The following is a 27267-nucleotide window of genomic DNA, read 5'->3' on the forward strand; positions in this document are numbered from 1 at the left end:
TACTATACAACCTCGACCTAAATAGAAGCTCTACCCAAAAGAGACTTTACAATCTTCTTCACTACTTTTCTACAATCTGAAATATACTTTTTATCCATTTACAAAAAGGTTATATAACTGAGAACTCCCCTGTCCCCTCAATTTGTAAAAGAAAATGTTTCGAAAAGGGGCAAAGGAAAGGAAAGGAAAGGAAAAGTAAATCAAACCCGTGTGACCGACCCCCCCTCCTCCTCCCTCCCCGGTTGGTACCAACCGCGTATACTCTTTCCTTCCCCCCATAGGCTTCTCTTGCATCTCTCGAAACTCTTTCCCCTTCGGCAAACAATGTTGAAAAAAAAACAATTTGAAAAAAAACCCTTTATGTTGAATACTTCAAATCACTTTCTGCTCTAATAGCTTATTGCACACAAGTGTGAGGTAAAGAAGTAAAGGTGTAAAAGGGTCCTAGATATAAGAGGAGGAAGAGGAAGAAATCTAGTTGCTGGCTAGACACATAATACAGCCCCATAGCTTTCGAATCACTTTTCGGTTTTCATTCTATTTTGCTTGTTTGTGAATAAAATTCGGGTATATGTTGGTTACTGCACCCTCGGTAACAACTACTATATTGCCCCTTAACTTGACAATCTGGTTATAAACAATCTGGTTTTAGCGGAGTATAGACAATTTGGTTCAAGCGGAGTAGACAATCTGGTTCTAGCGGAGTAGACAATCTGGTTCTAGCGGAGTAGACAATCTGGTTCTAGCGGAGTAGACAATCTGGTTCTAGCGGAGTAGACAATCTGGTTCTAGCAGAGTAGACAATCTGGTTCTAGCAGAGTAGACAACTTGGTTCAAGCGGAGTCTAAACAATCTGGTTCTAGCGGAGTCTAAACAATCTGGTTCTAGCGGAGTATAGACAACTTGGTTCTAGAGTAGATCTAGCTTGAAGATCTAGCAAATCTTGGGCTTATGGACTCTAAAGATATACAGCAAGATTCTGCAAAAGCAGAATCTGATTTGACTCATCTCAAGTCAACTGAGCAGGAAATATTGTCGGAGGATACGGCCATCAATTTGGAGCCCTCAGAGACGTCAAAGAAATTAATTGAAGATCTGCAACCACAGGAAAATTCCGATCCCAATTCAGTCCAAGCAAGACCATACAAGACTAGAAATCGTATCCCGGCATCTTGTTCTGTTTGTAGGAAGAGGAAAAGTCGATGCGATCGTCGACGACCTGTTTGTGGCTCTTGTATTAAAAGATCTATAGCTCATCTATGTTATTATGAGTCTCCTGATAGATCTTTGAGCACTCCTAATTACTATGCTGCAAATCCTTATACTGACTATGCAAACCAATATCAGCCTCAGCCTCAGCCTCAGCCTCAGCCTCAACCTCAGCCACTGCTGCAACAGCCACTCGGCTTGCATCCCCAGCTAAATCATCAAACACAATTACCAGGACCGCCAAAACCACTGCCACAAGCTCCAATACAAGCTCCACTACAAGCTCCAATAGCTCATCAACAAGGCCCATCTAATCCTCCCCCACCTCCATTATCACAAAATCATCATATTGAGCATAATGGGACAATAATGCAGCATCCACAATTACCGCCTCAACCTTTTAGCCAAATTCCACAATCGCCTTTCTCATCAGATCCAATTAATCATTTGCCCCCATATCCATATCTGCATCAACTGCCATCTGCATTTTATCCGCAATCTATGACACAAAGCCCTACTTATGCTACCCACCCAATACCGCCTCCATTACCTATACCTCCACAACAGCAACAGGAAGTACAACAGCAACAACAACAACAACAACAACAACAACAACAACAACAGCAGCAGCAGCAGCAGTTACACGAACAACAACTAAATACTAACGGGAATGGCTCTCATAAAATTAACCCACCTCAATTACCAATTCCTACTCCTCAATCACCAGCTCGCAATTCATCAGAAGGAAAATTGAATACTAATAGTCCCGCGAAACCAAGTAGTAATTCAGGATCACTAAAATCTAGAAACCATCAGCATACTAATTCTACTTCCGGCTTTCCATTACCCCAACCACCTTCAGGACCATCAAATTCAAATACGTCTCAAAACCAAAGCCAAGGCCAATTACATCAAATCCTACCCAAAATGATCCCATCACCGCTTGCAAACTTTACGTATCATCAATCTTCACCTTTAGGTTCCAGCGGAGATAACTATGCGTCCCCGCCAATAACAAGATTGAAATCGATAATTTCGGATACTTTTGTATCTCCAACATCAGGGATGCCTCGCCCTCCAGCCGTATCTATTTCAAGTCCAGCTTCTTACTCGATGGGAAAAACACCAACTTCAGCAAATGAGTCTCCTGGTTCATCTACTGTAAGAGGAGACCCGTCGTTTTCGTCAAATGCATTGGTATCGATTCCATTAGGGCCCAATTCATCATTACAAGTCAGTCCCGATGATAGAATCAATGTCTTTGCAAATGCCAGTAACGCAATCAGCATTGAAGGGTATTCAATGCAGGTTCAAGGAGTATTATCCTATGTCGGGTTGACTAAATGTGATCCATTCATTACAATATTGCGCAATTTCACCGTGCATTTATTTCGACATGGTGAAATGACTAGATTTTTGACTAATGATATGACTAAGAGAAGAAGGAGTTCAAATGCCAGCTCGTCAATAAGATCTTCAAAAAATTCGGATTCTTGTGCAATGTCGCCGTTTGCTAAGAAACAAAAGACACATGGATTCAGTATAAGTGAAGCTGCAACTCCCGGATTGAGTGTTTCTAACGAATCAAGAATTAGCAATGATCAAAATGGACAACAGTTTAAACAAGCGTCGATAAATGATTTGAAGAAACAACCGTTGAATGCATTTAATGTTGCCTCTCCGCTTGACGATTTTTCGCCAGTAGCAGCACATCCAGCACACTCAGCACCAGATACATCTCTGAATAAAGATGCCAAGATTCCGTCGATTATGCCATCATTGGAAATGTTCTATAGTGGGAAACAGGGTAAAAGGGACTACTATTCATTGGTTGAAAAAGTAGTTGTTGAATTACTACCTGATCAATTCAATTCATTTCAACTATTTTGTCGATATTTCAAGTACGTTCATCCTTTTATACCTATTATCGATGAGAACAGCTTGATTGTTGAAATTAACCATATGTTTAAAAGTTTTCCTTCATTTATTCATGAAAAATGGACAAGTGTAAAGATCAAAAATGACAATGATTTAAGAACATTGGGAATTCTCCTTTTAATAACTAAATTAGGCTATATGAGTATGATTCACAATGATGATATTTATAATGACTACAACGAGGAAGAAATGTCCATGATTGAAGATGTGAAAAAAGTGCCATCTCTGGAGTTCATAAAAGTGATAAATCTATGTGTTTCCGATGGCTTAACTGGAGCAAAATCATCATTTAAATTGGTTCAGTTGTTGACATTGTACTATTTTTACAAAGAGAATGCTCATGACGATGGACATGGCATATGTGGAGCAGACTCTCAAACATTATTAGGAATTACAATGAGGCATGCTTTGCTGATAGGGTTGAATCGTGATCCTACTTCATACATTGGCCATGAAGCCATTATCAAGAACTCTTCCTTGATTAAGTCCTGGAGGTATCTTTGGCATTATTTGAGTTGTACTGATGCTGTAAGTGCGATACATAATGGAACTAATTTGAATTTAATGAGTTTGGAAGTAAGCGATGTTCAAGCGCCATATGAGTCCAAGGACAAAACTGGTCAGTTGAATGAGATGATAAAGAAGATCATTATGATTTGTAAGATCTATCGACAATTGTGTATTAAAATCAGCAACATCAATGAAAAACCAAGGGTTGTTGATATTTTAGCTGATACCAACTATTTGGAAAAGATATTCTTTGAGTTCTTTGGTAAGGACTTCTTCAAAACTGTTATTTGTAAACCGGCTAAAGTAGGTGCAAACGAGCAGGAATTGGAGATCAATAGTGTTGAGCATGAAGAGAATTACATCAAGGTACTAAAGTATTGTTTGTTTATTCAGTTGAGGACTAATCTTTCTGGAATGTATTATATGATTGCTATTCATTACGAAAATGAGTATAACGCATCACGAACGCCCTCGATGAATGCAGGGATTGAATTGTTCAAGATATATATCAAGAGTGTTGTTCAGTTGGTTTATATTATGTCCTACGTATTGGAAAATTCGGTTGAGTTATTTGGCAAGAATTACGATTACATTTTGACCTCGTCCAATGAGCGCCATATGATCAAAACGCATTCTTTTTTAACTTCGTTTTTTGTCAGGTTATTGGACCAAAAGAAGGACTTGTCGTTTAAGGTTTTTAAAGAACCAAGCTATATACCCAGACTAGAAGTCATTGATACGTTATTTACGGTTGTGCTTATTGAAGCAGAGCTATTTGTTGGAAATTTCAAGAAATTATCACGAACTTATATCAACAGTTATCGAATTCATATCATGACGTACGTCATTCTTCGACAGTGTGCCGAGAACCCCGATGTGTTTTTTGAAAAAGCAGTTAATGACCAGCTGTTTTTCCATCAGGGGACTAACATGATTGAGTTTTTCACGGTGGCAGAATTGCAACATCTTTGTCGATTATGTAGGGAGTTCCGCAATGCTAAAGATGAGCAAAGGAGATTGAAACGAGAAAGATTAAAAGCAAAGGGGATCCATATTGATGATGATGATGGCCAAGAGAACAAGGAGGAAGGAGAGAAGGAGAAGGGGGATGGAGAGAATAAAGAGGAAACTGACGACGATGACGATGGCATGGAGAATGTATTTGCCACTAACCCTAGTGACTTGGACTTGGAAAGATTTAGAGATGAATCATTGGCATTTTTAGGTGTTTCTCCTAATAGCAATGGAGTCAAAGGTGGTGGAGGAGGAGGTGGTGGTTCAGGCATGTCATTTTTTGAAGGTAGATGTAAAGTGTTTAATAACTTGAATAATCTCGAAGATGATGTATTGGATCCTGTTGCATGTACCGATGATTTGATCAAGTTGTTTAATATATATGGTGATTTCGACCATGACTTGTTTCAAGCTGCATCTTCAAGACAATAAGAGAGAAAGAAAGAGAGAAAGAAAGTGAGAAAGAAAGAGAGAAAGAAGAGAGAAAGAAAGAGAGAAAGAAAGACTGTTGAAAGACTGTTGAAAGGGACTGTTGAGACTGTTGAAAGGGACTGTTGAGACTGTTGAGACTGTTGAGACTGTTGAGACTGTTGAGACTGTTGAGACTGTTGAGACTGTTGAGACTGTTGAGACTGTTGAGACCGTTGAGACCGTTGAAAGGAACTGTTATTAAAAGAGACTGTTATTTATTCTGTATTCTTAGTTGGTTAGTGTATTAGTATTGTTGATAATGAATTTTGAAGTAGAAGTTGACGCCCGACCCGCCGGAAATGGTGGTACCAAAGTCGACCGAGCCACTCCGCCCTCTCCCCCGCCCTCTCCCCACAATTCCTGCCGCGTCCTCCGCGCCGGAAAAAGAAGAAAATCAAAGAAATGAAAAGTTGACCAGTTTTCCAATTCACCATCTCTTATCAGCTAGGTATCACGGAATAGCAGCTCTATATCAATAGGGCGGTGGTGTACGTATTAGCATGAACTCTGTATTTCAAGCGTCGAGCGAGCCGCCGGCTAAGCAGAAACGACACCGGGTTTCTCTAAGCTGTGTTACTTGCAAGCAAAGAAAAGTAAAGTGCAATAGGAATCAGCCATGTTCCATGTGCAGTAAGCTTGGTATATCGTGTTCTTATCAGACGCCTGTATGGAGCAAAGCACTGCAGAGTAATATGTTTGGTGTGCAAAGAGTTGAGAAAGTTGTAAAGGCGGAGAAGAAAGGTAGGGGGTTGAGGGTTAAGTTGAATCAAAGACTCGAGGTTGCTGGTGATGCCGGAAATGCTGGAAATGCTGGAAATGCTGGTAATTCTCATGATGTTGGTGATGCTGGTAATTCTCATGATGTTGGTGATGCTGGTGATGCTGGTGATGCTGGTGATGCTGGTGATGCTGGTGATGCTGGTGATGGTGTTGGGACTGTTTTTGAACAATTGGGATACTTAAAGACAAAATTAGCTGAACTTGAATCGAGTATTCGGTGTGGCGGGATAACTGGTAATGCTTCACCGCAGCAGATAGAAGCTGCTCCATCCAATAATCCACCATTGAACACCAATCGAGATGCAACGGCTACTAGCTCAACCAGTTCTGGACTAATTGGAATAAATCCATATAATGAGTCTCAAACGGACTATATCAACTTCTATAGTGGTTATTCCTCGATTCACATACAAGATATTGCACGTCGATATAACCATGGCCCGTTTTCGTGGCTATCTATTTTAAAGAAAGATCCTGCATTGCACAACGTTTGGAAGTACTTGCAACGAATGAGACAGGCTCACAAACGTGCAATTAAGCTGACTCCGCGATATTTGAAAATACTGCCTGGTAGTGGCGCAGGTAGGAGTATGTGTCCTGTAGCTGTACCATTTAACAGCCATGGTCAATCTAATGGTGCAGGAGGTGCAGATGGTGCAAGCTGCTGGGATAGCGGAGAAGGCGGAGATGGGAAAAAGCAGTGTAGTTCTAATGAGATTGATTTTCGGGAAAAGGCCATTGATCGTGATGGGTATAATGATTTGAGGTTGTATGGGAATATACGGACGAATTTCAAACAACTGAATTTCAGAAGAGGGTGTAGTGATGAGGAAGGGGACGGCGATGGCGATGGCGATGGCGATGGCGAAGCTGGACCAGAAGTCGGAGGAGAGGAGTGTCCTTTAGCTAGGGGAATAAAAAGGAAAGATGACTTTCATGAGAAGGACAGTTGTTCTATTACTCATCATAATACAAGAACAGTGAAAGGCAAGATCGAAGAAGAAATGTGTTTGATTGACCGAGTAAAGAAGATTCTACCAAAACAAAAGGTCATTTGGAAATCGGTTGATTTCTTCTTTCACCATTTATACCCATATATGCCTATATTGGATGAAATGAGTTTTACTACTGAAATTGAGAGGTTATTGGGCAACAAGGAATTCAAGGATGAAAAATTATCGTTTGATTTAAAGATTGAGAAAAGATTAGATTTTGCATTCCTTGCTGTGTTGATGATCATTTTGAGATTCACTTATATTTCACTTGCATCATCCAATCGTCATGGAGGTGATCCTCATGAAGAAGTTAGTGAAGCGAACCTGATGATTGCGCAATCAGATTTTCTGTATTTGTTAGCTAACCCTATCGAGAACAACTTTATTGATATGGCAACCGTATGCCTTGACCAATTTGATCTATATCGACGAACTTCGTTGATTGTACTACAGGGTACTTTTTTAATGAAATTGTATAGGGCGTTCTCGCCCGAGGATGGTGATGGAGCAGACGGAAGTGATTCTCAAATTTACAATGGGTTAGCTATACAAATGGCAATTGCGATTGGACTCAATCGAGACGGTAGCGAATACTTTGATCCAGAAGATGATTCAAGACTGATAAATTTGTGTCGAAAGATTTGGTATTTTATGACATATTGTGATTTGATGCAAGGATATCAGTATGGAAACCCATTGGTTATACATGATGGGATGTATGATACTCACTTGCCCGAATACGGGTCGCCCAGGATGGAAAATATTAGAGATACTGAAATGGAAAAGGAAGTTATTGGGATGTTTGTTTTATTTAATGAGTATCGTGAGAGATTAATGGTTATATTGAGTGATTGCTTAGATTTGAGAAAACTGGTTGAAGTGAGAAAATTGTCAAGAGCCATTAGTGATTTTGAAGTGTTTATGAATGATAATTTGGGAACAATGGATGGCTTTCTTAAACCATTTGACAAAAATGAGTTTGCCTATCCTTTTTTGAAAGTGATCAAATGCAGAAGCTATATCGATATGAAGATGTTTCTTAATGTTATTTTTTTCCATTTATTTTTGTATTATGAGAACCAAATTCTCAATAATAGTGGTGGTGGTGGTGGTGGCAGTGGCGATGTTGATGTTGATGATGAAAAACCGAGATCATTAGCTTTGTTCTACTTCAAAAAGATGATTAGTTCATATCATGGGGAATTTTTCCCCACAATCTTTCAACTACTTTCAAATAGTAAGAGTTTCAAGACCAGTATAGTCACAGATTTAATGTTGATGCCTACTATTCAAGCAACTATTCATAGAATCTCACAGGCGAATTTTGCCATCTTATTAAGATTAAAGACAAGTTTATTACTAATGAGACAAGATGAAACTAATCACAATCAGAAATTGAGAGACGATGTAGCATATCTAAAGAGGTTTGCCAAATTATCCAAACTCGTTAAGATTTTTGAACGAATAAGTGAGATTTGTCTTTTAGGGTTAAGGAGACTAAGTCAAAGGTATTATTACGCGTGGAGGATTACCAAGGCCCATTCATTCATATTAAAGAATGTTGTACATAATGATGAATATTACAGAGCATCACCAAGAAAAGGTTTGGTTTCCTTTTTAGAATGCGATGATGAGCAATTGAATGAAATAGTTTTGATTTCTGAAGATAGTTTGAAAAAGTATAAGAAGTTGGCTAAGATTATCAAGGATGGAGATTTCGATAGTAGTTTCTGTACTAGTAGGCAAACCAAGGCAACACCACGGAAGGATAATAGCAATAATAAGAGTACTAGTGAATCTGACTCAGTGCCTTCTCACCTTGCAAACGAGGTGGGGGGTTCAAGTGTGAGTAATAGTGATAATCCAACAAAAAAAGATTCTTATGATAGTATGTCATCGATGTTTAACACTGGTGATGGGTATGCAATATCCAATTCAGAGTCCAATGTGTCAAGTATAGAGAATACTGCGTTTATGAATAATAATGAGATTGACAACTTGTGGATTTCAACAAAAATGAAAAATGAATCATCTATGCTGCACATTGTGGGGATTGGCGCACCATTAAGTGGGGACTTTGCAGGTGCCAGCAATCTTAGGGGCGACTCAAACAGTAGTGTAGATACGGGATTTCCCTCATCACAAAACAGCACGATACATTCGTACTTTAATCCTTCTTGTACATCGCAATCAATGACTTATGGGGATACAACGAATATAAATGCCCAGAATCCAAATTTTGGAGTCAATGGAGAGAGTTTTGGTAATGTCAGTACCATTGCCAATGATTGGAATACGATGAATGAATTCGACTTGTTCAATGCATTACCTTTAGAGGATATGTTGGGCTTGAATAATAATCGATATACCTAGTATTAACCAATGATGTATACTTGGTAGCAAAATTACAGAGGGGCGGGAGACAGACAAGAGGCTGTTGACAGAAGAATACGAAATCATCAGATCAGTTTAGACGAACAGAACCCTCGCCCGATGGAACCTCCCTTAACCCCCCTCCCCCCCCCGCCTAAATTGGCTTATTTTTAAACAGTAACATACGGGTATGGGTTTAGTGATCAACGCTACCAAATTCGATCATTTTGACGATTATCCAAATCACCAATCAAGAACCAACAACCAATTGAAAGGTAATATAATATTAATTATTTAAGAAAAGTATTATTATATGCACCCTCTCAATTGGTCTTATAAGCTATTCGTAAAGGTTGTTTAACCATTAAGAAAAAAGGAAAGAAGGAAAAAGAAATTATCAAGGATGAAAAAGAAATTATCAAAAAATGAAAAAGAAATTATTGATTTGCAATTTGCAATTTGCAATCTGCAATCTTGAATTAACTCGTTTTGGGATTATCGAGCCAGCTCGAATCGAATGTACCAGAGTGAGTGAGAGTGTACCTGCTTATATTATAATGGCATTTTTGTCTATACTCTAAAATCTATAAATATACCCCACCCCTAATTTTTTTTTTTTTTTTAATTTAAGTAACGAACTGAATAATTTTATAAGGTATCATAAATCATGTATTGTCTAAATGGTGAGATTCCAATAAGGTGATGTCCAGCATTTCACATTCTCTTTCCCTCTACTTTTTAGTCATTAAATTTTGTAATTCAATCTTGCTATCCTTTTATGGTACTAGTACTGAACTTTTTCAACAAGTTCTTCAATTCAATTTCTTCCTTTATTGCAGTGAGCTCAATTATTGGATCCACCACATCAATTCTTGTGGCGGGAGTTGGTTTGGTTTCCGCAACTATTGGAATTATAGAATTCGTTGATGTTGCTGAGGATATTGATGAGCCTTGACTGTATATTGAATCCATTGAATTTGTAGATGATAGTGAAGAGATTGAACTTGTTGAATCTTGTCTATAGTGAATTGGATATTGCACATGGGATTGGGATTGTTTTTGTTGTTGTTGTTGCTGCTGCTGCTGCTGTTGTTGTGCTCTCCAAAGCTTAATCTTCTCTGCCTTAATAATTTGTGCTTTTATTGGCTCCAAGAATGATCCTAATGCTTGACACATCTCCTTGTTATCAACTCTTAAATCCCAATTTAGTAAATAAATCAACTGTCTCTCCATAAGGTTAATATCCTTAACGTTGAATAACCCATCGGTGTATTTCGCCCAGTGTTTGTTCTTGGGACTTGAATCATTATGAAATTTACTTGATAAGATTAAGCAGCTCAATAAGATTCTGTGTCTGGTACATGGTAAACCCTGGGCATTCTTGGGCAACCTGTCTTTTAATTTTTGTAAATAGCTAAGAGTGGCCATTAATGTTCCAGTATAGACATTTGTATACTTGATCAATTTCGATAAAAAAGTCATTAATGAAGGTAACTGTTTTACCGTGTTATTTGTCGTTGTATAAGTTTGAGATTTGGTATCTTTACAAGGAATAACTTGTAAAGTAGCCACAACCAACTTGTGGATCATATCGTGAGTAATTGGGCGGCTAAGAAATATGTTCAATGCTTGCAAATCAAGTGAAGAAACCATTTTCTTTTTCTTTTTGGTTTTTGGTTTTTAATTTGAAACAATAGTTGGATGCTTTTGATGTGCAACAAAGATGATGAAGGTTTTTTTGAAATAAGATTTGAAGATGACTCAACTTTGGTTGGGAATCCCTGTGGTATATATAGATAAATAAGAACCCAACCCGTGTTTATATAGATTCCAGTTTTCTATAGGCAAAAAAAGAATAACAAACAACGAAAAAAATAAAGTATAGCTTAATAAAAGGGCTAAGCTCTAATGCCTAGCCAGCTCTTCACGATTTTAACCTTTGACTTTTTAGTTGCACACAGGCTTTTCCACAAAGGGGCGACTATTATTATTATTATTGATACTATTATTTTAATTCAATTATTGCATCGAATGATACAAAGGACGCATAAGTTTGTTTCCCTGGACTTTTTTAAAAAAAAACAAAAAAATAAAAAAACGAGAATGTAACTTATTTTCGACTCCTTCGAAACGAAAACATCCTAGTTTTGCCCTTTCTTAAGCTTCGCCTTTGTCATTGTAGCTATTTATTCTTCCACTGCTTAAATTGTAAAGTTCTTTTTTTGCAATTTTTAATTTAAAAAAGTTTTTCATTTTTTTGGTTTTGTGTCATGTGGCCTTATTTTTTTTTTCCGCGTATAGTCAAGGTCACGTGATGGATTAAAGGAGGGAGAGCCAGCCAGCTCTTTTAGCTATTGGCAATTGGCTATTGGCAATTAGGAGAAACTAGCCAGCTAGCGTGATGGTACTAACTAGTGATGACCGTGGGTTAAATTGTTTTGTTTTGTGTATTTTCAATCCTTCCTGGCTTCAATCTTGTAACACGCAAACACTTCACCGATTGCCCAATTGGGTAAAAATGATTAGCTTTTATGTTTGTTGATGTATCTTGAAGTAAATGGGTCAGGTTTTTGTAGCAGATCTCAAAATTCTAAATTCTCTTGGGAGTAGATCTTGGTATGTAAAGCTATGTAGACAGCAACTTACTACTGGTGAGAAATCACTAGCCACCAAGATCCAGCATAAGGGATAAAATATTTTCCGTCTACCTCGATTGGTGATCCTCGATTGGTGATCCTCGATTGGTGATCCTCGATTCGTGATCCTCAATTCGTGATCCTCGATTGGTGTACCTCGATTGGTGATCCTCAATTCGTGACCTCAATTCTCCATTAGCCAGCTCAATTCGTGAACCCCAATTCGTGTACCTCAATTCGTGACCTCGATTCTCCATCGATACAACACATAAATGCTCGATAGTGGAGCCCTATTGACTAATGATGCTGATGTGGATGGACTAATACGATTTGGAAATCAGCCAGCGTTGGTAGCGCGATTGCTAATATTGGTAGCATATTGGTAGTTTTATGGTAGTTTTGGGTAGTTTTGGGTAGCATCTTGGTAGCATCTTGAAAGTTCAGGTAGCGCCTAAATAAAAGTTATATAGTCGAATCACTAAACCGAGATTAAAATTCATCTACTTGATTCATTATTGTTTCAGAATGGTACTGCATCTGCATTTGTTTCTGTGGCCTTCCTACCTTCTACCCCCTTTTGTTTTAACTAATTTTTGATACTCCTATTTTGTCGCACTAAATCCAATAAACTCGGAGCTTTAGGGGCTTGGGAACTTATGGCTAGACCTCATGCTCCCCCTTTGACAAAGCCTCATTAAAGTTTATCTAAATCTCTCGCGCGATAAAAAAAAAATAAATAATCAAAGGGGTTTCAGAAATTAACCCTTTTTAGTCGATTTCCTTCATCCCCCTTCCTTGCCAATTAATAAAATCATTGAATTATGGGGCCCTCCGCGTTTGATTGTTTATGCGCCTAATGATAAATATTTTGGTGCAAGGGCGCCAAACCGCGTCCTATTTTTTTTTTTCGCTTATGAAATATTTTTCACTTTACTTTTCAGGTCAAATGAGAAATGTTTTACAAAACGCGTCTTTTCTGCAAAGGGGGGAAGGAGGAAGGAAGAAGGAGGAAGGAGGAAGGAGGAAGGAGGATCTTTAGAAACGTTAAACAGAAGAAGCGTAACTGCATATGTTTAGAAGCGTCATAGCATGTGTTTAGAAACGTCATAGCATATGTTTAGAAATGTCATAGCATGTGTTTAGAATTTGCATTTGTTTCTAATAAAATCAAGCGATATTTGCACATGTTTCTATGGGGAGATAAGTGGTTAGGGAGGGAAGGTTGTTAAGTATGATTTAGTTAAAGAGGCACTAAAAATGGTTTCACCCCTTTACTCTAATACTTTAGGTTTATGCGCAATTCTATGATGCGTAATTCTATGATGCGTAATTCTTTGATGCGTAATTCTTTTTCACGCGATTAAACTCAAAGGGAGAGAATTTACTTCTTACTATATCGACACTATCGAGCAGACCGAGATAACACTATTGAGCAGAGCGAGATAGTGGAGCAACAATGACTAGCTCTCAACACTAGCTTGTTACAACTAGCTCTCATCAACACTAGCTTGTTACAACACTGACTAGGTTGTTACAACACTAGCTTGTTACACTATCTCTTACAACACTAGCTCATACAACACTATCTCATACAACACTAGCTCATACAACACTATCTCTTACAACACTATCTCGCTTCGCTCGATAGTGTTAACAACTAAAAATCACCTTCTCATTGCAAAGGAAATAGATATTAAATTGAATCAGAAATTTGGGTATATCGATAATCTGTCATGCAGTTGAGTACTCAGACTGGTGCACAGCGATTCTTGTCGTCACATAAAATTTAACATCATAATTTCCTTATACAAGAGAATCCGAAAAGTGGAAATTGGTTCAATTATGAAGTTTGAAAAATAATCCTTACTCTTTAAACTTCATAATTCTCTCATCCATATTTGAATAACATCAAACCCGATGAGATGTGAAGAAGAAAGTTGTAAAGAATGTGAAAATTTTTTCACCCTGTGAGAAGTTTATAAATAGTATAAATACGTCACGTGATACGACACGACACGACACTATCTCGCTTCGCTCGATAGTGTCGATAGTGGAGCAACACTGGCTAGCTCTCATCAACGCTAGCTCTCATCAACACTATCTCGCTCTGCTCGATAGTGGAGCACACCAGCTCTCATCTTATCAACACTATCTCGCTCTGCTCGATAGTGGAGCACATTAGCTCTCATCAACACTATCACGCTTTGCTCGATAGTGTCGATGGTGGAGTAGTGCTATAGGAAAGATGGCGAATCACCAAATTACCAGGGTAAAATCGATTACTATATCGATTAGGTATTGTATGTGATTACATAAAATATTGTATAATCATGATACTAATCTCTATAGCTGTCTGAAAATTACATAATAAATTATCCTCACCATCGAGCAGAGCGAGATGGTGTTCCAAATAAGCTGGTTTCTATTGATAGACGTTTATAGATAGAGGTTTATAGATGGAATCAAACCCGTGTGTCGCTCATCTAGTAAGTACTGCTTCACTACCTCGCTTCGCTCGCTAGTGTTGCTAAGGCACTGCTCCACTACCTCGCTTCATTCGCGCTCGATAGTGTACATCTATGAGTTTCAAATATTTGGTATCAAAACAAACCAAATTAATACTCTGTCAATGTAAAAGGATCCCTTAGCTTCTCAATCCGTATGCGCGACACTTGAACTTTATCGTACGGGGATATCTACATGAGAACCTTCTATTCCCATCTAGAGATGTCTTTTAAGTGAAAATCCTATTCCCATCTAGAGATGTCTTTTAGGTGAAAATCCTATTCCCATCTCGTATACATTTTTTAATAAAAGAAATAGTAGTTAGCAGTAGCAGTGCTGGTGGTAGCTGCTCCACCATCGAGCATAGTGTCAGTGTCGGTGGCAGCTAGTGTCGGTGGCAGCTAGTGTCGCTGACAGTTAGTGTCGGTGGCAGTTAGTGTCGGTGACAGTTAGTGTCGTATTTAGTTTAAACCCCGTCAAGTTAACCCTACGGCTCAACCTCCCCAAAACTCATACCAACTTATCGGCTCCTATATAACTTATCCACTCTAAATACCTCTCTAATCAAACCCTATACAGCATTGCAAATCCAACCGTGCTGCCCCAGTAGTCAGTGCTGACTACACCGACAGTAAAAAAATAGAGAGAAAGAGACATCTATAACCAAATATACTTGGCTCACATGCTACTCCACTATCTCGCTTTGCTCGATAGTGTAGCCACCCCCCTGCCTCCTGCCTCCTGCCCCCTGCCACTGCCCCATCCCCTGCCACTATCAACCAAATATATATATACGCGCCGCATCATATACGGCGCATTAGACTAATTAAAAAAATTCCTGCATATAAACACCTGCCTAACAAATCAAACCAACGAAAGCTGATGAAGCAAATTCTTATCGAATGATATTGAAAAGGCCCAAAAGTTGATAAAGAGAATACAAGAGAAGAGGAGTTTGCTTTGAGAAGAGGTTGAGATTATAGTAAAGAGAAGTATCTTCTTGTATTGGCTTTTACAGAGGGTTTTTTTTTTTGTTGTTGTTGAGTGGTTATTCGACAATACGGTTAAAGATTGTCCAATCAAAAGATGTTGAGACTAACTCAGAGGACAGGTCTATTGCTTGCAGATACATGTTTTAGAAACTTGAGGCTACGCCATTTTCATTGCTCCAGAGCCGTTTGGAAAGACGAAAAGTCAAAGCAGATGTTGAAGGATTTGAGTTTGAATTTGCAAAAGGGAAATATAAATGAATCTGAAGATGAGAAAAATCCAGAGAAAAAGGTAGACCTTGAAGAGAAAAAGCAGCAAAAGCAAGGAGGGGGAAAGGAAAAGAAGCAAAGGCAAGAGCGCGAGCTCGAGCTGACTCAGAAGGCAAGACAAGAGGGCGAGTGCGAGGGCGAGCTTGAGCTTGAACTGACTCAGAAGGCAAGACAAGAGGGCGAGTGCGAGCTTGAGCTCGAGCTGACTCAGAAGGCAAGACAAGAGGACGAGGGCGAGCTTGAGCTGGCCCAGAAGGCAAGACAAGAGGGCGAGCGCGAGCAGATTCAGGAACAGACTCAGGGGCAAGAACTGGAACTCGAAAAGACGCAGAAACAGGAATTGGAACTGGCGGCACCAGTGCAAGAACGAGATCTTTTCAAGGAGTCCACTTCAAAAAAGAAGAGCAATCCAATACAGCAGCAGAAGAAAAAGCAGCAGCAACGACAAAAACAACAAAAACATATAATGCAACTACAGCAACAGCAACAGCAATTCATACAACAGTACATAAAAGAAATGTCCGAAAGTCTACATCAAATGTCCTTGGAGGATTTGATTTTTCAAATCGGTTTAGATGGCGACGGTCCGTTTATGTCCCTTGAAAATCCACACTTTGTAAACTCCAAAAAAATACTTTGTCTGATTCCAGACAGTCTAGACCTATTCAACCCCAAAGATATGGCAAAAGTCGATGAAATCTACGCAAAGTTAAATAAGCTAGATTCAAATCCACAAATGCATCAAAAGTTCTTGAAAAGGTTCTTTTTCGATTATAATAACGACCTAATACTTTTGAGTCAACATCTCCGAGGAATACTGTCGAAATTTAAACAGTTGAGAAGAAATGAAACTGATAAATTTAAACCCGAGAGTACCATTTACGAATTGATACACGATAAAATGAAATATGCCTATAATGTAGTTGGATTCGACCGAAGCTGCCTTGGAATGCCATTGAGAAGTAATATGGAAACAGGAGTATATCCAAGAGAGTTTATTCAAGATTTGCCCCACTTTGACCACAAGATACATTTGAAAAAAACCGATTTCAACTTTGCTGAGAAAGATGCATGTATCAATGTTGATCCCAACAAGGTTACTCCACTTAAAGATCTTTATGATTATGAAAATCGGGATTTCAACCGTCATGATGAATATAATAATGACGACGATGATGACGAAGGGAGCAGAAGAGGTAAAGGAGGGGGGGTTTATTCAACTCTCGAGACCAAGACAGGGGTGAAATACACCCACAAGGCAACACATCAATATCTCAGTGACAACTTGGGATTACCAAGACAATATATACCGATCAAAAACTGTTATAGCTACAGACGGTTGAAATTGAATAACCATCAAATAACCAATCGAATAGAACAAGAGATTCGGATTATGAAGAAACTTCTAACTGATGAAATTAAGGCGACTATTGAATCATCAAATATTGTACTAATGTCGACAAATCAGACATTCCATCAAGACGCAATCAAGTCGAATCAATATATCTTGTGTGAGATCAAGGATAAGCTACCAGGTACTATTTTCATTTGGAAAAGCTTTAGTATTCTTCCCTTATACTTCATATTACCCTTGACCAAACGTCGAGAGCGTACTTTGATCACCCATTTGTATAAACTATTCCTAATCAACCTTGAAGATTATATTAATATTTTATTCAAGATCAAATACGATCACACAAGAGACGTCACTAAATTCATGAAGACTTTATTGAAAAATATTGGGCATACTATTCAATTTAGACTTTGGCGGTATTTCAAGATAAATAAACGTACGATAAGTTCACTGGCAGCAGCAGCAGCAGCAATACTGAGCTTAAACCTGAGTATTCTGCTACCCTTGTTGAAATCGAAATATAAGCAAAAACAGGCTGTTGTTTATTCGCCATTTACAGATTCTTGTTTCAAGAGAATTTATTGGATTAAACGGGGACAAAGCGAAGGAGATGAGAGACAATTGAGACGAGGTGCTAAAAAAGTTGACTTTGCTGTGATTGGAGAGGACTTGATAGAGTAATGCGCCACTGTTGGGCGATACTATCGGGCGATACTATCGAGCGAAGCGAGATAGTGGAGCACACTAACTGACACTATCTCGCTTTGCTTGATAGTGGATCAACGCTTAGTAACTTGTTGCGATAGCCCGGTACAACACTACCGAGCGAAGCGACACTATCTCGCTTCGCTCGATAGTGGATCAACGCTTAGTAACTTGTTGCAATAGCCCGTTACAGCACTATTTCGCTTTGCTCGATGGTGTTAATCTACATATTCTTATATAGTGCATCTCTGTCATTGAAGAAATACATCTGGTAGCATCGATTCATCTCTAAATTTTTTTCAAAGGAATTCAACCAGGCAGGCCTTGGAACTCAACTTCAACCACTTAGTACCTGTCTTGACACGCTACAGCCACAGCAGTTAGCACCGTAACCATGGCGTATAAGAAAGTAGGACCTCCTCCCAAGAATCTACCTCCCTTACCGCGATTAAAAGTGCGTCGTCCCGTTCTTGCGAAACAAACAAATCAATGTTTTGTATTCATGTCTTCATTACTTAATTGTTGGGCATCGAACGGTGAAGGTAATAGTGTGTGTCATGGGTTTGAACAAGACTTGAAGAAATGTATGGAAACTTACAAACCTGCTAAGGAGCAGATCAGTACTATTAATTATCATGCTTCTAGATTGTATCCTAAATTAAGAGGGAAAGTTCATGACTAGACACTGACCGACACTATCGAGCAAAGCGAGATAGTAGAGCACACTGACCGACACTATCGAGCAAAGCGAGATAGTAGAGCACACTGACTACTCTCAAACCTCGGAGAGAGAGAACGGTAGAGAGGTGGTGGAAATGACAAAGAGAGAGCTGTAGAGAGCTGGTGGACATGACTAGGAGAGAGAGCTGTAGAGAGGTGGTGAAGAACGGTAGAGAGGTGGTGGACAATGTCTACTCGATAATGTCAGTTGCAGCTAGTGTGCTCGATTGTGTCGCTCGATAGTGTTCTGAAAGGTTCTTGTATATAATAATTTAATGTGAGGGATAGGGATACTTGTTTATTGATTGATATCGCTCTTTATTCTAAGCTCTAACTATTAAATCTAAAGTTGTCAGTGTCAGTGGCAGCTAGTGTCGATGGCAGCTAGTGTCGCTGACAGTCGGTGTTGCACCACTATATCGCTCTGCTCTATAGTGTCGCTAGTGTCGCAAAATCCACTTATTTGAACACTTTACCATCACTGATTACCCTCTTTTCACCATTGACTTCGACTGGTTTGTCCCATGCAAACATATTCTCGATGAATTCTTTATCTTCGGGTTTCGATGCGTCCAATTTGGTAAATTCGTAAGATTCCCAATCTGGAGCAACATCGAATGCAGGAACGTAATCTTGACCTCTGACCAAGAAAGCACCTGTGATACCGTTATTGTTGTTCTCCCCATAAACGACTAAACAACCAAACATGTATTTGGTTGAAGCAGATAATCTGTTGAAGAACCCACCAATCAAGTTATTTGACATAAAAGTCAATGTCAATTCATCATTGTACTTGTAGTCAACCTTCCATAATGACCAATCTTCTGCGTCGTATTGGTTTTTCCAGAACCATGGGATGGCAACTTCTCTGGTTTCCTCATTGGAGTATACTCTCTTCCATTCATCCAATGGGTTCTTAGGCTTACCCAAAGCTTCTAATGGATGTTTTGGTTTTGGAGCTGATGGGGCTGGCTCATCGCCGGCTTCATCGGCAGCATCAGCAGCTTTGGCTTTTGGGGCTTTTGGAGCAGCATCAGCAGCAGCAGCAGCATTGGTTTCCTTCTTCTTCTCCTTCTTTGGTGGAGTAAAAGTCAATGGTTCTTTAACGGCTTCAAATCCTTCAAATCTACCATTCCAAAAGGGTGACTGAGAAACAGTCTTGAACCATCTATTGATGTTTGGAAATTTGGCTAAAAATGGGGCACCCAAAGTAGTCTTTAATGCTACTGAAATAGCAGCAACTGCAAATAAATCAGCAAAAGTGATTCTTTCACCAACTAAGAATGTATAATCGTGTAATCTAGTCTCTAAAATTCCACCAATGGTGTTCAATTTGGCCAAATTCTCGTCATTGACTTTTTTGTTAAATGGAGCTTTACCAACAGCTAAGTAAAAAGTTGGAACCCAAGCACCTATCCATTCTTGGTTGATCAATGATTCCCATTGTAAAATTGATGCATATTGTGCACCATTCTTACCCAAAACACCCTTAACTTGGTCGGCTGGAACCAATGAGAAGAGATATCTAGCAATAGCGATAACCTCGGTTAATGCATACCCTTTAGCGCCAATAAAAGCTGGGGTCTTGCCCAATGGGAAGTAATGTTGGTATCTCTCATCTTTTTCATCACTGATTTTAATATCTAACTTGTAATACTTTACAAGATCCTCCAAGATAAATGATCTTGGAGAAGTTGGTAAAACATATAAAGTACCCTGTGACATTCTTGACTATAAACCCCAATTGAAGTCTTACTATTTGCAAATCTACAATAAAGAGAGTGATATCCTTAGCTTTCTAGATTTTTCTTTAATGTTCAATGAGCTTGAAGAATTTTTCACTTTTTTTTTTCAGCCGATGAGCTCGCCAATGAGCTGGCACGTTGCAGTGTTTAGTTCACTATCGACACTATCGACACTATCGAGCGGAGCGAGATAGTGGAGCCACTCTGTTCACTGATACTATCGAGCGGAGCGAGATAGTGGAGCAGCACTTAGCCACCGACACTATCGACACTATTGAGCAGAGCGAGATGCTACCACTAGCTGTCCATAGTGTCATTAGTCAGTATACTCCACTATCGAGCAGAGCGAGATAGTGGTGCACACTAGCTGCCACTGACACTAGAGACACTATCGAGCAGAGCGAGATAGTGGAGCACACTGACTACACCGACACTAGCAACACTAGCTGCCACTGACAATATCGAGTAGACATTGTCCACCACCTCTCTACAGCTTTTCACCACCTCTCTACCGTTCTTCACCACCTCTCCACCATTCTCCACCACCTCTCAACCATTCTCCACCACCTCTCTACAGCTCTCTCTCTCAACTAACTGTTCTTCTTCTGTTTCTTCATTGCCAGAGTATCCTCTGGTGGCTGTCTTTTCTTCTTTATTGCACGGATGAATTTTTCGTCACTAATGATCTTGATTGGTGCACCCAATGTCTTTTCAATATTGCCTTTGATATCTTCTTTACATAGCGCAAGTGATTGATACTCTGATTTCAATGCGATTTTCGCCATGGTTTCTCTATTTAGCTTACTAATATTCGTTTCAAATGCTTCTGACGCAAAGTCTGGGTACTCCTCTAGTCTCAGGCTGATAATCTCACCAAGATTTTCAACCATTTCATGAGTTACTTTTTCCGATCCAATTAGTTGATACACTTTACGAACTATACTGGGCTCGACTTTTGTTTCATCAAGTAAAAGAAATGTAGTGAGGAGCTGGAGAAAGAGTATAAGCTCTATTATTACTTCTCCGCTTTTGAAACAGTCATATGATTCAATCACAATGTCAAATGTGCCATCTTCGGAATGTTCATCCATCCGCTCTTGAGAAGAAATGACGCTAATGCAAACCACTAGTGAGTTAAGGTCCTTCTCTGAAATGCTATATTTTTGTACAAAAAATTGTTTAATGGTGGACAATGGGATCTCACCAAAGTCAAATTTAGATCCTTCCAATTCGACATAGCCATATCTTCGTAATATCTCGCAATTCGGGTGCTCCGAGTAAGTATTGTATACCTGGTCCCCTTTTCGGATCGGTTTTATCGTCGTGATGATTAAATTGTCATCGGAGTCGGAAACAATGGCGTTATTGTAGTTAGTATCTGCGTTCAATACATCTGCAAATGGAACCATTGATTTAATGTACCCATCTGATATTATTGCTACTTGCTCCATCTCTTCAACATCTTTATCCATTTCTTCTTCTTCCTTCTCTTCATCATCTTTATCCATTTCCTCTTCTTCCTTCTCTTCACCAGTTCTACCACCTAGTAATTTTTCCTCTATTTTTGCCTCTTCCTCTTCAGTTGTCTCCACATCAAATGAATACGACATGATTAGTGTAGCAACTACATTATACTTTTCAAAACAAACATTCTCCAATTCCTTAATCCCCAATTCATTAATAACCTTTGATATTCGTTCAAACATCTTCATTGCTGAATCTTTGCCTACACGGTCTAATATAAAAGAAGGTTGTAACAGATTAAGCTCATCATCGGACCAGAATATGAGTTGATTGAAATTCTGTCTTGGCAATACTTGTAAATATGCCTTCCATTTGCTCTCGATTTCACACTGAAGTTCATACAAAAGTATTATAATAAGGGCATCCCAGTGGTCTAAATGTAAAAGCTTATATTGCAAATGAGGATATTTGGTAATGAGGGAGTTTTGAGTGACATTGAGTAAAATCGATTTCGGTATTGTAGCTATTACTTCACCTTCCAGGATATCTTCCAATGCAATGACTCCGCGACCCTGGTCTTGCAAAGTATAGTCATGAATGGTTATTTTCAGACTAATATCGATAGCATTGTCTTTTGCCCATGCTAGATAATTCCTTGTCTTTTCATTAAACTCATCTGATGCTAATGACATTCTTGTTAAGAAAACAAACTAGTGAAAAAGGGAGAAAAGTAAGGAACTTGGATCAAAGTATAGAATGGGTCTCTTTTTCCTGAATCTCTCAATGATAATGATGCTCTCTGCTAGCCACCTACACCACCCTTTCTTCTAAAGAATTGTTCCTTCATCGTTGGAGGTTCTACTAATGAAATATTTTTCATATTCTATGCGATGAGCCGGTACGATTTCCTTTTTAGGAAAAAACACCGACCACCCAACCTAAACCAAAATCATTCCTTACTGATGATGATAAATCTGGGGAAGGGGGAAGAGAAGAAGAGTGGATCAGTAGCAGAGAGTATACACAGCCGAAATACCATTTCGGCTGTGTTATTGTATCTATTTAAAATGAGTCTCTTCTTGCTCGTGTATTTATTTGTTTTGGATGGTTTCTGTTTCTACACACGGGGAATGGTTTCTGTTTGTTATTCGATAGTGTTGCAACAGTTAGTAGCTCGATGGTGTTGGTCAGTGTTGCCACACTTAGTAGCTCGATAGTGTTGGGTTTCTGTTTTCTGATTCTCTCAATTGCTTCAAATAGACTCGACTTGAATGTCTTGCATAAATATCTTCAGATAAGCTTCTTCGCCTAACAAATGAATCATCGCTAGTAGCAACGACTAATAAATCATCATCAAAACTCACATCCAACTTGGCAACACTTTCAATGCACTGCGAGTCCCTAGTTTGGAATTGTTTAAACTGTTTCATTCTTTTTCTTTTTGCAATATCCCACAAACATACATATCCATCTGAACCACCTGTTATTAGCATTTCTCGTGTTTTGTCATAGGATAGGCTGTTTATGGGGTAAACTGTTTCTATTTCTAAAGTCTTATCGTAATGTCGATGGCTCTTGAATATGAACCTTTTTGAATCTTGAACATCTCGAGAGGGGGAAAAGAACTCTACTGAAACTCTTGCATCAATAGTTGCAATTGCAAATCCTTCCTGGTTAGGGAATGCCTTTATATCTTGAAATTGGAATCTCAAACCAACATCTCTTGTTTCCACTGGCTTTGATAAGTCCAGAAGATTATATATTTCGATTTTATTCCCCGCCAATCCCAATATCAAGTACTTGTCATTTGAATCCATGGTTAGAATCTTTTGCTTGTTTTTGTAAACAGCTATTGGTTTCTGTTGTCGCTGATCCAATGCTTGTAGTTCCTTATTGAATGAGCTGGCAATTACTGTGTGATTAGACCCTTGACATATATTGTTGATCCCGTTGATGTGGCAGCTATCATCCACCAACTCCTTACCAAAATTACTACCCAATTTCATATTTTCGAAATCCAACTCACGAATAGACCCATCTAGGGAGCCAACTATAGGAGAATTGGAGTTTCCGGGATATAACAAACATAAGGGGGTTTCTGCAGTGTCAAAAGTATATATCGGATGTGTTGTAGGCTCTTGGTGAGGATAATTAATAAATGATTTACAATTGTATAATAGAATCCTATTACACCATGTCGAGACTAATAATTGGTCTTGTTGATTACGAGAGAATTTGGCATCAGAGATGATACCCAAATTCTTGGGAGTTATTAATTCTATAAACTCACTGTTTGTGCTCATACTGTATAAACTGTATAAGAGAAAGCTGGACAATGTATATAATCTTACAAATTTAGCGGGTTCCTAATAAACTGGTGATATTTAACTAAAATTAACTGACCTTTTCGCAACTAGAAAATTTTTCGGCGCTTAATTTTGAGATGATCATCACGCCTTGAATTGCGGAGAGAGCTCTTGCACTATCGAGCAGAGCGAGATAGTATTGTAACAAGCTAGTCAGTACTTCAACACTATCGAGCAGAGCGAGATAGTGTTATAACAAGATAGTCAGTACTGCTCCACTATCGAGCAGAGCGAGATAGTGTTATAACAAGATAGTCAGTACTGCTCCACTATCGAGCAGAGCGAGATAGTGTTATAACAAGATAGTCAGTACTGAAACACTATCGAGCAGAGCGAGATAGTGTTATAACAAGATAGTCAGTACTGAAACACTATCGAGCAGAGCGAGATAGTGTTATAACAAGATAGTCAGTATGGCAACACTAGCTAGTCAGTATGGCAACACTAGCTAGTCAGTACTGCAACACTAGCTCGCTTTGTTCCCCAGTGTTATAACAAGCTAGTCAGTACTGCTCCACTATCTCGCTGTGCTCGATAGTGTCGCTGCTCGATAGTGTCGCTGCTCGATAGTGTCGCTGCTCGATAGTGTCGCTGCTCGATAGTGTCGCTGCTCGATAGTGTCGCTGCTCGATAGTGTCGCTTATCGAGTAACACCAATCCCTTCTCCTCTCTCTACTCTCACTCTCAACAAAGACTTGCTTTGCTCATCGAGTCGTCTCGGGTGCCTCTTCGTATACTGTAGATCACGTGATACACCATCTCGTCTCAATCCCCTTTGTATATATATATATCAACCACGTGACACTCCATTTCATTTTAACTCCCTTCGTATATATATTAATCACGTGATACCTCATCGCAGAATGTTCATTTTCTTTTTATAAAGTAAGCACGTGATACGCTAACAAAAAACAAAAAAAAAACAAAAACAATGCATTTCATATGATTTCCTAAATAGGAACAATTCAAAACATTTAAATATGAAGGCTTTATTAACCATTATCACTTAGCTGGTATCGTATCAACCACCACCTTAGCAGCTATTGTAAGCGAACAAAAGAGGTAAGATAGCAAGGCACAAGGCGTATTATTTTTTCCACTATCCCGCAGTAATCTTTTTCCCTGAAATAAGCAGGTCAAAGGGTCAAATATCAACCCCCCCCCCACTGTTTGTCTATATCTTGAAGCTTTAATTGATGTCTGAGTTCACGACATTCCATTCCAGTTCGAGTTCCAATTGTGCCCCCTCTCCAATTACGAGGCCCGAAATGGACTTGGACTCAGTTGCTACCACTTCGACTAACAGATCGCCAAATGCACCACCACAGTTGACTCCAGCTGTTCCCGCTGCTGAAAGCGATTTTGCACCATCACAGTTGACTCCAGCTGTTCCCGCTGCTGAAAGTGATTTTGCACCATCACAGTTGACTCCAGCTGTTCCCGCTGCTGAAAGCGATTTTGAGCCTATAGACCAAAATCAGGGTTTAACGGAAAACCCTATTGATGAGCCGTCGCCGCCTTCCTTCTCCTCTGATGAGGCAATAGCTCAGCAGGCATTAACTGAAGATCTCCTACAGCAGTCATGTACCAAAAAGCATCAAAAAGACTCTCAATCTGCATCTGAGTCACAATCTATCTTGCCCGATTTATCACATGAAGAAAGCGAAAGACAAATTAATGCAGCTTCAAAGCAACCAGGCGGAGACAAACTGGTGAGACGTTCCAAAGCTCGAACCACATCAAGCTCAAAACTTAAGAGGATTTCAGTTATAAGTAATTTGAGCCAATACAGTGGGAGAATAGAAGATGAAAAGGCAGTTACTATGACAGTACAAAGGTCCGATTCAACCAAGATCAAACGCGTTTTTGAATCTGAAAACAACTCCTATTCTGGCAATGAACAGGAACTGAGCTCAAATGAGAAAGCTGTAATTGCTAAGGAGTATACAGGTGAGGAATATCTTGAGCCGCCGCTTTCTGTGACCTCGCTACATACTGAAAATCAAGAACATAAGAGAGAAGGAGGAGAAGAAGAAGAAGAGGAAGAAGAAGAAGAAGAAGAGTATGATGATGAAGAAGAGGACTACGAGGAAGAGGAAGAGCAGAGTTCAATTAATATGGGAAAATTACCAACTTCAAGCAAAACAGCAAATCGTCTTACTCTTGTCAACCCTGATAAAAGTTTCCAAACTAGTATTGAAGGCGCCATACCTGCCAGATCACCACGTAGACCGCATTCAATTGCGGGACCAGGTATTGGATTCAGTAATAGCAAGAGCATTAGTCCAACTCTGGGCAAACGTATTGATCTTGCATCGAAGAGAAGGTCGACTCAAATCAGTGACGACTTGGATAAGTTGATGTATGATGCATCGTCTATCCTGTCATTGAATTGTGAAGTGAAAACACCTCTTGTCACTGAAGAAAAAGAAATAGACGTAACAGGTGATAGTGACGAAGGTGATATTACTAGAACTATTGACGAGACAATGATTGTGCATCAGGATAACGCAACGACTTCTTCCACGAATCTGCATCCATTGTTATCTGAATTGACAGATGAAGGTAAAGGTGTGAATAAAAGCATTAATGTTGATGAAGGTAGTAATGCCTCGTTGTCGAGTAGGACATCTGGGTCTAGTTCCAAGTTGCCGCCACGTCCATCTGAGGATAAATTGCGTCGTGCTAGACGAATCTCTGCTACTATTCAACAACAACAACAACAACAACAACAACAACAACTAGAAAAAGAAAAAGAACGAATTGGTCATAAAAGGGAGGAGACACTTCAAGGGACATTGCGCAATGTTGATGCATTAGCGAATCCATCAATTGATTTAAATAATGATGACTACTATGATATCGAAGAGCCCATCCAACATCCTTCGCGAGCCAAACCAGTCAAGAAATCGATAAGAAGACCCACTAGATCAAATACACAAAAGTCTAAAAAGAAGAGGAAATCAACAATTGGAACAAATGGGGATTTGAAACCATTTAGTTATAGCACATTGATTTCATTACTCGAAAGCATGAATGGAACAATTATTGGTGAAGAATTTGATAGTTTGAATATCCCCATTCGAGAAAAACAATTAATTGAAAAGATTATTGATAGTTTGAGTCGATTGAGTAGTGACATGGTTTTGGATCAGGAAAGGTACGATACTGGATTAAAGAGGATGGAGAAGGCTTTGCGTGTATTGGAAGGGTTTACATAACT

The 27267-nt window shown here is 39.2% G+C and overlaps 9 protein-coding genes across 9 annotated transcripts; 5 read left to right on the forward strand and 4 right to left on the reverse strand. All coding sequences in view use genetic code 12, as the record gives it.

Moving 5' to 3' along the window:
* Positions 1 to 951: 951 nt before the first annotated feature.
* On the forward strand, positions 952 to 5103 carry ZCF13 (Zcf13p; the record flags this gene model as incomplete). The annotated part of the gene is made up of 1 exon (XM_049325316.1): positions 952 to 5103. The coding sequence occupies one exon, from the start codon at positions 952 to 954 to the stop codon at positions 5101 to 5103; it is 4152 nt and encodes a 1383-aa protein (XP_049179090.1).
* Positions 5104 to 5765: 662 nt separating this feature from the next.
* On the forward strand, positions 5766 to 9290 carry ZCF14 (Zcf14p; the record flags this gene model as incomplete). Its single annotated transcript, XM_049325317.1, has 1 exon — positions 5766 to 9290. The coding sequence occupies one exon, from the start codon at positions 5766 to 5768 to the stop codon at positions 9288 to 9290; it is 3525 nt and encodes a 1174-aa protein (XP_049179091.1).
* A 768-nt stretch (positions 9291 to 10058) lies between these two features.
* On the reverse strand, positions 10059 to 10943 carry PCL1 (Pcl1p; the record flags this gene model as incomplete). The annotated part of the gene is made up of 1 exon (XM_049325318.1): positions 10059 to 10943. One exon carries the CDS (start codon positions 10941 to 10943, stop codon positions 10059 to 10061), a length of 885 nt encoding a protein of 294 aa, XP_049179092.1.
* Positions 10944 to 15517: 4574 nt separating this feature from the next.
* KGF56_003934 (uncharacterized protein) lies at positions 15518 to 17725 on the forward strand (the record flags this gene model as incomplete). Its single annotated transcript, XM_049325320.1, has 1 exon — positions 15518 to 17725. The coding sequence occupies one exon, from the start codon at positions 15518 to 15520 to the stop codon at positions 17723 to 17725; it is 2208 nt and encodes a 735-aa protein (XP_049179093.1).
* A 418-nt stretch (positions 17726 to 18143) lies between these two features.
* Positions 18144 to 18431, forward strand: KGF56_003935 (mitochondrial 37S ribosomal protein mS37; the record flags this gene model as incomplete). Its single annotated transcript, XM_049325321.1, has 1 exon — positions 18144 to 18431. The coding sequence occupies one exon, from the start codon at positions 18144 to 18146 to the stop codon at positions 18429 to 18431; it is 288 nt and encodes a 95-aa protein (XP_049179094.1).
* Positions 18432 to 18928: 497 nt separating this feature from the next.
* KGF56_003936 (TEF4) lies at positions 18929 to 20194 on the reverse strand (the record flags this gene model as incomplete). The annotated part of the gene is made up of 1 exon (XM_049325322.1): positions 18929 to 20194. The coding sequence occupies one exon, from the start codon at positions 20192 to 20194 to the stop codon at positions 18929 to 18931; it is 1266 nt and encodes a 421-aa protein (XP_049179095.1).
* Positions 20195 to 20804: 610 nt separating this feature from the next.
* On the reverse strand, positions 20805 to 22370 carry RMS1 (ribosomal lysine N-methyltransferase; the record flags this gene model as incomplete). Its single annotated transcript, XM_049325323.1, has 1 exon — positions 20805 to 22370. The coding sequence occupies one exon, from the start codon at positions 22368 to 22370 to the stop codon at positions 20805 to 20807; it is 1566 nt and encodes a 521-aa protein (XP_049179096.1).
* Positions 22371 to 22880: 510 nt separating this feature from the next.
* BUB3 (Bub3p) lies at positions 22881 to 23981 on the reverse strand (the record flags this gene model as incomplete). Its single annotated transcript, XM_049325324.1, has 1 exon — positions 22881 to 23981. The coding sequence occupies one exon, from the start codon at positions 23979 to 23981 to the stop codon at positions 22881 to 22883; it is 1101 nt and encodes a 366-aa protein (XP_049179097.1).
* Positions 23982 to 25240: 1259 nt separating this feature from the next.
* KGF56_003939 (uncharacterized protein) lies at positions 25241 to 27265 on the forward strand (the record flags this gene model as incomplete). Its single annotated transcript, XM_049325325.1, has 1 exon — positions 25241 to 27265. The coding sequence occupies one exon, from the start codon at positions 25241 to 25243 to the stop codon at positions 27263 to 27265; it is 2025 nt and encodes a 674-aa protein (XP_049179098.1).
* Between the last annotated feature and the right edge of the window lie 2 nt (positions 27266 to 27267).

Source organism: Candida oxycetoniae (assembly GCF_023343755.2).
Source record: "Candida oxycetoniae strain CBS 10844 chromosome Unknown scaffold10, whole genome shotgun sequence".
NCBI classification, from domain to species: Eukaryota; Fungi; Ascomycota; class Pichiomycetes; order Serinales; family Debaryomycetaceae; genus Lodderomyces; species Lodderomyces oxycetoniae.